Source organism: Apium graveolens, chromosome 7 (assembly GCF_009905375.1).
Source record: "Apium graveolens cultivar Ventura chromosome 7, ASM990537v1, whole genome shotgun sequence".
NCBI lineage: Eukaryota > Viridiplantae > Streptophyta > Magnoliopsida > Apiales > Apiaceae > Apium > Apium graveolens.
Window position 1 is genome coordinate 258,171,496 of NC_133653.1, and position 12,068 is coordinate 258,183,563.

Genomic DNA, 12,068 nt, shown 5'->3' on the forward strand with positions numbered 1-12,068 from the left:
CTAGCCAACTTAGACACAGAATATGAAATATCTGGTCTAGTACAATTAGCAAGTTACTACAAGCTGCCAATAATCTGAGAATACCTTAACTGTGACACAGGAACTCCTGAAGTATTCTTGACAAGGGAAACTTTAGGATCATAGGGTATACTAGCGATTCTACACTGTGAATAACCATATTTCTCAAGTATAGATTTCTCTATATAATGAGATTGAGTCAAGGTTATTCCCTCAGCCAATTGAATCAATCTGATTCCAAGAATCACACTAGCCTCACCCATATCCTTCATTTCAAAATTCCTTTTCAAGAATTCTTTTGTCTCGTTAATAATCTCAATATTAGTTTCAAACAATAAGATGCCATCCACATATAGGTACAAGATAACACACTCATTACCTTTAACTTTGGTGTAGACACACTTGTCACTTTCATTAATCATATAACTGAATGGCAATACAGTTTCATCAATTTTTTATGCCAATCCCTGGGAGCTTGTTTCAAGCCATATATGGACTTGATCAAGTTACATACTTTCCTTTCATTTCCAGATGCAACAAATCCCTCAGGCTGATCCATATAAATCTCTTCTTCAAGTTCACCATGAAGAAAAGCGGTCTTTACATCCATCTGATGGATGATAAGATCATGGACGAAACCCAATGCTATAAGCATTCAGATTGTTACCATCCTTGCAACCAGAGAGTATGTATCAAAGTAATCAATTCCTTCCTTTTGCTTAAAACCCTTAGCTACCCGTCTAACTTTGTACTTATCTATTGAGCCGTCAGGGTTCAACTTCCTTTTAAAGACCCATTTGCACCCGATAATAGAATACCCAGGAGGGAGATCAACCAACTCCCATGTTCCATTAGAAATAATATAGTCAATTTCACTCTTCACAGTGCCCTTCCAATGCCTAGACTCCGAAGAATCCATAGCTTGTCAGAAAGTTAAAGGTTCGTCCTCGACATTGTAAGTGATAAAATCACCTTCAAAATCCTTAACTACCTTTGCACGCTTACTTCTCCTTGGTTCATCTACTTTCTTAGGAATATAGCTACTACTAGGTTCCGCCCCCACATTTGTCATCTTTTCCACATGATCAGGAATAGAACTCGATGTGTGAGTAGGATCTTCTTCAGAATTCATTTCAGGTATTCCAGTCTTCATAGGCTAGACATCCTCAAAGAATGTAGCATCTCGAAATTCAACTATCGTGTTTGCCAATATGCCATCTATGTCAGATTTTAATACCAAAAATCTCATAGCTGTAGTGGTTTCAAGATAGCCCAGAAAGATACAGTCAATAGCGTCCGGACCTAGTTTCTTTTCTTGTGTTCAGGAACAAAAACCTTAGCAAGGCACCCCCAATACACAAAGATACTTAAGACTAGTCATCCTGCCTTTCCATAAATCCAAGGGTGTCTTATCCATGTGTTTCATAGGAACTCTATTCAAAATATAGCACGCCGTATTTAGAGCCTCTCCCCATATGTATTTGGGCAACCCAGAGTTAATAAGCATACTATTAATCAAATCTTTAAATGTTCTGTTATTTCGCTCGGCAACCCTATTAGACTCAGTTTTGTATGGTGGAGTAACTTCATGAACTATACCTTTGTTTGCACAAAATTCATTAAAAGCATTACTCGTATACTCACCGCCTCTGTCAGATCTCAATCGTTGAAGTACATTACTAGTTTCTTTTTCTACTTCAATTTTTTATATAATAAATTTACTAAGTGTTTCATCCTTATGTCTAAGTAACTAAACATAACAATATCTACTACTATCATCTATAAAAGTAATGAAATATCTAAACTGGTCCTTGGTCAACACACCACCAAATTCATAAATATCAGTGTACTAAATCTAACAAGTCTGAATCCCTAACAATATTATGAAAAGGTTTCCTTATTTATTTAGAAGACACACATACTTGACATTTAGAATTCTTTTCTATGGTATGTTTTGGAATCAACTCTAAGTTCATCATATTCTTAAGAGCACCAAAGCTTAAGTGACCTAGTCTAGCATGCCATATATTTGAGGATTCAATACACTTAACAGAAGGAATAATATTATTATTCAAAGTCCCCAAAACGAGTTCAGCATTAATAACAAATAAACCATTTGACAAGTAACCCTAGCTAAAAAAATGTACCAGTATGAATAAGAACTACTTTATTACACTTGAAAGAAATTTCAAAACCACTAGAAACTAAATAGCTTCCACTTATTATATTTCTACGCATGTCGGGAACATGATGCACTCTAGTCAGAGATAGTATACGTCCTGAAGGGAACTTCAGATCCACGTTTCCTACTCCAAGTACTCGAGCAGCACTAGCATTCCCCATCTCCACAGTCAAGCTATGAATCTGTTGGTAAGATATAAATAAACTAATATCAGCACAAATATGCACATTAGCTCCAGTATCTATCAACTATTCATTTGATAGATAGGTAGAAAATATTACAGGGTTGTAGGATACATACCGGTCAATGTCGGTTTCAGAAGCCGTAGCCTCACCAACAACCATGTTCACTACGGGCCCACTTGCGGTTCCAAGTACAGCATTCGCTTGCGCTACCACCTCATTGTTCTTCGCTTTCTTTGTAGGGTAGTCCTTACTCCAGTGCCCAACCTACCCACAAGACCAACGCGGTTTGTTTGCCTTTGGTTTCTTGTCCTTATCATTGTCACTCTTAGGTTTATTACTATTAACTTTCTTAGAAATAGCCTTCCTTTTATGTCCTACAATTGCTACGTTTACCTTCGAGGTACCGCGCTCAGTTGACATCACATGTCCTTGTTTGGACTTGTGTTGTTCTTGTACCAAGATGTCCAACATAAGGTTGGTCCAGGTGATCTCTCATTTCTGTCTTTTCAGGGAGAGAGAGAACTCTTCCCAAGACTTCGAAATTTTTTCAATCACGCTCATAACCTCGAACTTCTCAGGAAGGTCCATTCCAGACTCCTTCAAAGCATGCACTATCATCTCGAACTCATGCACTTGCTCAGTCATGGACTTATTGTCCACCAGCTTGAATTCAAGTAACCTAGCCACATAATACTTTTCCAGACCTTGCGAGTCAGTATTATGTGTCTGGTCTAGCTTCTCCCATAAAAGTTTTGCGGAGTAGGCATCAGAAGAATAAACATCAAACAAAGTATTTGTTAGAGCAGCCAAAATGGCCGCCCTGGCCACCCCATCCTTCTCAGCCCACTTCGCAAAAGTCTTAACTGTGTCAGCCTTCTCATCCCAGTTTCGTTAACCATTATGCTAAATAATATATACCTACTTATCTCTTCAAGAATGTTGGAAATAATGACTATTACAACAACATAGAGGCAATTATATAACATATTTAGCAATCCAAGGCCAAGATAACAATTAACGAAATAAAATATATAGGTATACAACATGCATTTCAGTAACTGTAAGAACAAAGAAAGAACAGAAAGCGTACCAGTAATCATAGCTTTTAACACAGTGAAAAGGAACAGAAAAGCAGTGATAGCTAACATGTACAATGCAACAAGAAAATAATCAGCTGAGTCGTCAGACCTTGCTCGAAGCCGTGACCGCTCTTGAAGAGATAATTTCCCCCACCTGCTGCGTTGGGATGCTTGCAATGCCTCCTCCAGGATAAAACATCTCCGGACTGCAGAGAGGAGAAGAAGAGAATGTCTCAGCAACTTAGTCCTCTATTTATACTAGAGAGAAGAAGATAATGTAGGTGTGGTGTCACAAACTCAGCAACTTAGTCCTCTATTTATACTAGAGGCTAAGTGTAACTGGCCACTCAGCAACTTAGTCCTCTATTTATACTAGAGGCTAAGTGTAACTGGCCAACTAGCCACCTTGAATTAATTTCATACTTAAACTGCACATTTAATAAATAAATTAGCTTTGTATTTATCTCACACATTATATAAGCTTTATTATTTAATTTGATAAATAAATTCTAATTAAAATATTAAATCATACATTTAATAAATAAATTAGCTTTGTAATTATCTCACACATTATATAAGCTTTATTATTTAATTTGATAAATAAATTCTAATTAAAATATTAAATCATAAATAAATAAAATCATCGTCCAGGTACGCGAGACGCCGAGACATTCGTCCATCGACAGCACACAAGAACACAATGCACCATCACACACCTTAGTATTTATACACTACTCATGTGTTTGATACGATATAAAGTCTACACCCCCTTTATTTATTTTCAATGTGGGACAAAACACATTCTCTATTTTTTCAAGCCCTTTCAAGCCCTTTCAAGCTAATTTCAACTATAATTTTCTATGGATTTTATTGAGAAAAGTTTTTAAAACCATACATAAAAGTTTAAATTCATATATTATGGAACAATTTCCGATCATTAGATTTTTGGATTATCATTAAGAATATAATAAAAATTATGATCTACAATCCATTTTTCTAACCGGAGGTGATTGTGACGACTTGCTTTTGTAGTTTTGTTTACTAAATACCAATGATAAAGCCAAATCCCGCAGTCTGCAGGCTTTGCAGCTGTTATGGTGGCCGTCCAGAGATTCAAGATACCAATTGTACGTTAACTAAATATCTTATAACCACAAGCAAGATCGATACCCCGAAAATCTGATCTGCCACAATCAAGGTTGATGGTTCAACTTCATACAGTGAATAAAGAATGATAAAGTTGAATTATCTATAACTGGGTTTCAGGTATAATGTCATGAATACAAGAAAGTATGTGTTGCAAATAGAACAATATTACATTTACTTGTTTCCGCTGGATTGTCTTGTCAATTTACAGGGCAAAGAAATGAAATGCTAATTAACAAATATAAAATTTTTCATAATAGAGAGAAAAACTGGGAGTGGTTAGCAAAATGTCCTATGAGCGTAACCAAGCTAAGATCCTACTAACGGGCCAAAGAAAAATCCAGCGGTTGATTTTTAAAGTCTCAATTTTGAATGGTCCATTCTGTTAATATTTTTTTAAAATTAATTTTCTTAATAAAAATATAAATATAGAATTTAATTCAAAATAAGTAAATATGAAACATAATAATGTACTGGAGTGACCTTTTTGATCATGTTAGAAATTTATATCCTTCATGTATATTAATACATCTGCACAGTTGAACACACAATTTATCACTTGATTACACTCGAGTCCATGCTATGTGATTTGTGAACGTTTTCCTGCATTCCGCATTCTGGTCATGAACTAAAGGGATAATAAGGAAATTGAAAGAAACGAGGCAATCGTTTATATCTGCTACTATGAAACCACTTGAGCTGTCTTTTTTTAGAGGATTGGTGATCCGTGGGTCAGCCCTTGGTTCCTATTAAAGCTAATCGGCATTGCAAATCCTTCTGTCAAGGCTAAAGTGGCTTTGAGTGAGCCACTATCACATGAGTGCTGATCATTTCTACACTTTGACTTTGTAGGTATTTTTTTGTCATTTTTGGCAAAATTGCTTGCTGTCTCGATGTTCAAATACCACAAGTACAGTGTTTGGGCTCATCATATGTTTATGTGGGCTTAGAGGTTGATACCCGTGCCTACTTCATCGCAGCTACCATGATCATAGCTGTCCCCACTGGAATCAAAATCTTTAGTTGAAACCCCCATGTGGGGGGTTCGATACAATACAAAACTGCCGTAAACGAATCGAGTTGATCGTTAAGCTCAACTCGACTTGGTAAGTAATCGAGCTCGAGTTCGAATAAGAAAATAAACTCGTTTAGCTTATCGAGTCGATTCGAGTTTTACAAGTGATCGACTCGAATTCGACTCGAGATCGACTCGAGATCGACTCGCTTCGTTAAACTTGGCTCGAACTCGACTCAATAAGCAATATGCATAAAAAAAATCTAAATATATACATCAGCATGTTCTATTCTCTACCTTTGTCTTCCTAATTGGACTGGGCTTAAATTTTATTTTTTTTGGGTTGTGCTTGTTTGAACTCTAATTGTAAAAAAAGATCAAAAAAAATTAAAAAATTAATGACCAACTCGAACTCGACTCGAGTTCGACTCGACTCAAAAAGTTCGTGAACAACTCAAACTCGACTCGGTTGTTAACGAACTCGAGTTCGAACATTAAAATCTGATCTTTGAACTTTTCGAACTCGAACTCGTTAAGGAAAAACTCGACTCGACTCGGTTCGTTTACACCCCTAGCCACAAGTGCCAATGCTTTTTAATATTTGCATTGACAAGGTTTATCCTGATCATGTCCTGCAATGGACGATTGTTATATCGTTAGGAAGTCAGAATTGCTTATAAAGATTATAACAAAAGTGGTATAGGTGAGTTTTTTTCTCTTTTCTGAAAACTGTACTCCTTGATGAACTTCAAAAATCAAAGCCATAACCTAAACCATGATAACTAAATTACCATTTATGAATATGAACAATTGCAGAGATCATAAGAAGGAAGAAGGAATCTTCTTTGACAGAGGCGACCCTAGAGGCGAAGAACCATCTGCTACTATAGAAAACTTTAAAGATTTCTTTTTTAAAAGTATTGGTCAGTCCATGGTTTCCATCAAAGCCACCTGGCATTGCGAATCCTGGTGTCAAGACTACAGTGGCTACGAGTGCAGCCACTATCGTAAGGGTGCTGATTATATTTATATGCTCTTCCACAACCTGAGTATCTTTTTCATTTTTCCTAAATCTCTGTTTGCAATCTTAATTATTTTCTGCAGTAAGCAATTGTTATGTTAAGAAGTTAAGAGTGATACATAAAGGAAATAATAAACAGGACAGAATTTTGGTATATGTGAGTAATGTGTTTCTCTGAGTATTATTCTGTTTGATGGATTTCAAGAATCCACCACAGAAATCTCATCAGAATCAGAGCTCATAAATCAGGTATTGCAGATGGAACAATTATGAACATATGTAGGAGCAGTGGAGGAACAATCCTAGACATGTTGCCACAGTAAAGGTTATCAATATAGGATCCTGGATCTTACTTCTAGAGACTGGAATGGACATCTTTCCAACTATACTCCCCATGGTTGTCACCTAGTGTTCAACACATTTTTTATTTTCTTGGAGTCATCCCGTACTGACTGAGATTAGTTGGCTTCCTAACCAGTGTTTACTTGTTGGAGTACCAAGTATAATTGAGACCTGTAATGCTCCCGTTAAAGGAGTTAATCCCACACGCAGTATAATTGACATAAAACATTCCAACTAGTTACTTGAATTAGTTGTGTTTGGTTGATTAGCATGATTCGAAAGGAGAAATGTCAAGAAACAAACGGGAAAGAGATGCCTGAAACAAGTAGGCCTGAAATGATTGAGACTGAAAATATGATATTATGTAAATTATCAACAATAAGATTCATAATAATAATACAGAACACCACTAAGATCCAACTTGTCACAATCTTCTCAGTCAACAATCACTAATGTGATGGTTCCAGTTTATACTACCTTGCTATAGACAGTACACAACAAAGTAACTCAGACAATTTGATTCAAATAACCAAGCTCCACCTTCAAGTGTATATGGAAAATAAGAAATTACAGGAATTCCCATGTTCTATCTTCTTTCTTTATTCCTGTCACCCTTCAGACCTGTTGCTCCCCTTCGTATGTTCCTGCACTACTTTTTGTTTTTGCCTCCTTTGGTGAGTTTACTCTTCTTTCCTTGGGCTCGCGTGAGGATATATTATTCAGTCTCGTTGACTCGGGCAGGTATAATCCAAGTAACATTAAACTGATAAGAAGAAAGAGAATAAAAAGAGCTAAGGAAGAAATGAGACAGAAATAAACGGCCAGCTTCTTTGACGACGACGATCTATCAATCACAGAATAAACCCCTAATATGAAAGTCAACATCATTGCAAAAATTGAACCAATGTTGAGCTTCACCGAGAGATAGAACCACATTTCTGCTATTTCAACAACTTTTTGCACCGTGATCAGGAAAAGAGATAATGAGGAAACTGAAAGAAACAGGGCAAGTGTATCTGCTATTATAAAATACTTAAAAGCTCTACTTTTTACGAGGATTGGTGATCCTTGGGTTGGTCCTTGGTTCCCATCAAACCCTCCTGGCATTGCAAATCCTGCTGTCAAGGCTACAGTCGCTATGAGTGCAGCCACTATCATATGGGTGCTGATCATTTCCCTATGCTCTTTGAATTGCTGGGCAATTTTATTCTTTTTCACACCACTGCTTGCTCTGTCGATGTCCGGCTCTTTAAGTGTACGCCACAAGTGCCGATGCTTTTTAACATTTGCATTAACAAGTATTGTTCTAATCATTTCCTGTAACAGACGATTGTGACATCAACAAAACTGGTCTAGGCAAGTACTTTTGTCCCTCTGAATACTCTACTCTCTTGGATGAACTTCAAAAAATAAAAAAAAAAGCTATTGAATAGAATATCTTATTAGAATCAGAGCTCACAAATCAAGTATAAATGTGAGGCTAAAAAAAAGATAAACACAGATTTCAGAAAGCAAATGTGGCGTTTGGTCTTGTCTTTTTAAACAGTCTTCAGAAAATAAACATTTAAGTCTGTTGAAGATGCTATAAACATTTTAGAAAACAGAAAATATGAAAATGATGTTTCCGAAAACCAAAAACAGAAAATCGTACTAAACAGCACCTGTACTTCTGCAAGGGATATAAACATGGTGACTGAGTTATAATCGATATCATATAAGTACCTGATCGGCTTGGACAACGGTCTCATGTTCAGCAAGTAGCACATCCAGGGGAGTAAAACTTTCATCGTTTAATACTTCCCAGTCTAGTGCCTTTAGATCCATGAGTTCCTTCACATAACATCCTAACTTGGCAATCAAATGAAGAGGTGTATTTCCATCCTCATCCCTTTGAATAAAAAGGTTATTGCTTGCTTTAAAATCTCGTGACAAGATAAACCTGATCACTTCCTTTTTGTCACGCTCTACTGCTATGTGCAATATATTTTGATCCCTGGCATTAACAATATCCCAAGAACCTGGAAAAAAATTTAAAAGTTTCTCCATGACACGAACATTTCCTTCATATGCTGCTACATGGAGAGCTGTCCTCCCATATTCCCTATCTCGTATGTAACCTACGTGCTTACTTGCGCCAGCTATATCTTCCACTACTGTATAAAGATCGTTAAATGCCACGTAGTGAAGTACGGTCCATCCATAATTGTCAATTTCAGTTACAAGATATTGCTTCTTTTTCAACAGAAGTTTCAAGCATTCTGCAACATGAAAAACTTTAATTAGTAAGAGAAAGTCCAATGCAAGATGCAAAATAGTTATAGTTATTGCTATAATTTGGCATCAAAAAGTGTCTTTTGGTACTAAAATAAAACTTCAACTCCAATGCTAGATGAATTTTGAAACCAAATATTTCCTTATTTGCCTAAATTTTGTCACTTTGCTCTAAGTTTTATTTAAAGTACAACACCGTGCATCTCCTTTGTAGTGTATGATGATGTGGCTAGATGCATAAATGCATCTCCTTTGTAGTGTATGATGATGTGGCTAGATGCATAAATGTATCCTTGGTTTCAAATTTAGAACCAAGAATGCATATATGCATATTTGCATCCAAGTATAGAACTCCTTTGGAGTTGAATTTTTTAACATTTGATTTCAAATTATAGAAATGACATCACTAATATAATTACGTTGGACTTGCTCTAATATAAAAGCATTGGTATTCAAATGCATATATGTGTGTGTGTTGTACATCAGATACGAAGAGATTTCGTGTCTTAACTCTAAAAATTAGAGAAAAGAAACAAAAGAGATCCTCCTCTTTAGAGCAGTAGAAACCTTCTCTTCATTGGTATAGGGTTTTCTCCCTGTACTAATAAATTAAATAAAAACACTCTGAACTTTCTTTTGTACTCCTTTAAAATCAACCTAATTTTTTTTACAAAATATCGAAGAGGAATTGATATAAGAGATATCAATTTCTTATATTAGTTTTAAAGATTGAACAGAAGTCTCTTAAAAAATACCCACAGATAAGAGACAAAATCATGACAAAATGCAAAAAAAATAAGATAAGGCAACACAAGATGTATTGTATATAGACATACGTACCAAATCCATTACAATGACCATCCAAAACCGCAGCATGCAAAGCAGTTCTTCCACCAGGGCCATCAAAAGTTGGAAATTCACATACGTTAAGTATAGTTTCCATTATATCAGTGTGACATCTAATAGTAGCCAAGTACATTGGAGTTTCCCCATGCTTATTCCGAGGTTGTTTATGACTTGGATCTTCGCTTACTAGCACTTCAACCACATTCTTGTGATTGTACCGTACCGCTGCGTGCAAGGCAGTTTCCAATTCCAAATTGGCTTTTCTAATTAGTTCATGCACCGGCTCCCCTTCATTTTGTAAAGATTTAGCTGCGTTAATGAGTGCAACAACAACATCATAATGTCCTTCTCTAGCTGCGAGGTGAAGAGCAGTTTCACCTCTTGAGTTGAGTTCCAACAGTAGTGATTCATGGACCCTGAGAATCTGTTTTACACAATTTATACTCCCGTGTTGGCATGCAAGATGAAGCACTGTATTATTCGTAGGTGTCCGTTGATCGCCAACCATAAGCCTACCGTCTATCTTCTGGAGTTCATCGATGTTATCCTTAATAACAACATCATAAAATTCAGAATCAATGTGATTCGTTGTGCATTTTAAGGCCCTATGCTTGCCGTTGAAGAACATCTTTAGCTCGCTGGAAAATCACTTCATATACCTAAGAAGAATTTTTATTAACGATAGGAAGTCTATATGGAGCAGGAGTAAATGAAGAAAATATACATTAATAGCCGGGGCTGATCGATCTGTTCATACAGTGTAGATGCACACAATTACTAAATCTTTTGTCATTATCTGACGCTCATACTTTTAATTTAACCAAACTTCTGACTTTCATCAAATCATATGATATTGTATTGGGGGATGCTGACATATACTGCCCAAGTTTCTAATAATCTAATCATTTTATCTGGCAAGACAAATGGTGAAGCTTATATAACTTGTTTCCAAATAACACAATGTTCCCGTCAAAAAGAAATTATAGTATTCATTACATTAATCTAAGCAAGGCTTAAAAAAATACATTCATTACAATAATCTAAGCAAGACTGGCTGTGACAGGATTTCGACAGAAACGAGGTGTTGACTTCAACATTACTTCTCTCCGGTGGTTAAAATGTCTTCCTTTTGAGTACCCCGTGACAATAGAAAATGTTTTTAATTTAAGTTAGCATGTGATCTGAGGTAGGGGCTGCGCTGGGCCTGTTTATTTGGTCCCTAAAAGAAATTTTCGATAATTATTTTGGTCAATTGGCAAATATACGGATTTTTGGCAATTTAATTATAAATTTGCGTTCTTCTATTATTTTTTGCAATACTAAGGTTTTTCATATTAAAATTTGAAAGTTTTGTAAAAATACGTTCATTCCTTTAAAGCAACTCTAATTTAATGTTCTTACGATATAGCTTTTTACATCTCAATCAAAATTCCATGTATACAGGTAATTCTCATCTCTGTAGCAACTTTATTCAATGTGTATTGTACATATGTTTGGTTTTATATATATCTATTTCATCGATAGAGCTTCGATTTACATAATTTGAAAGAAATTATATGTAATTTAAGCTTTGATATATTTGAATTTTAGTGTTGATTGATATCTTGTTCTTTATGCAAGTATGTTATGATATTTCGATAAGAAAATTCTTTTCAGTCATCATGGTTCAAATAAAATTTTGTTTTGTGTCGGTGCCTGATTTTTAGGTAAAAGAAACGTTATAAGTATCAAAACTAAGTTAAATAACAATCCATAAATATAGGGTTAGTTAACCTAATCACCTATTCTAGCGCATACATGGAGACATATAAGAAAATGGGTAATTGTGTGGGAAGATTTACAATGGATATAAAGATACATATTTACGACGGATATAATACATAATTGAACTAAAAAATACGCTATACACATTATTTATGAGATTAAAAAGTCTAATTGAGAAAACTAAATTACCCTAATTTTA

The 12,068-nt window shown here is 35.6% G+C and overlaps 1 protein-coding gene across 1 annotated transcript; it reads right to left on the reverse strand.

Annotated features, from left to right (window-relative positions):
- Positions 1-7,393: 7,393 nt before the first annotated feature.
- LOC141672756 (protein ACCELERATED CELL DEATH 6-like) lies at positions 7,394-10,772 on the reverse strand. The gene is made up of 3 exons (XM_074479415.1): positions 10,100-10,772; positions 8,711-9,246; positions 7,394-8,305 (listed from the first exon to the last, which is right to left on the reverse strand). The coding sequence occupies exons 1-3, from the start codon at positions 10,731-10,733 to the stop codon at positions 7,604-7,606; spliced, it is 1,872 nt and encodes a 623-aa protein (XP_074335516.1). The 5' UTR covers positions 10,734-10,772; the 3' UTR covers positions 7,394-7,603.
- Between the last annotated feature and the right edge of the window lie 1,296 nt (positions 10,773-12,068).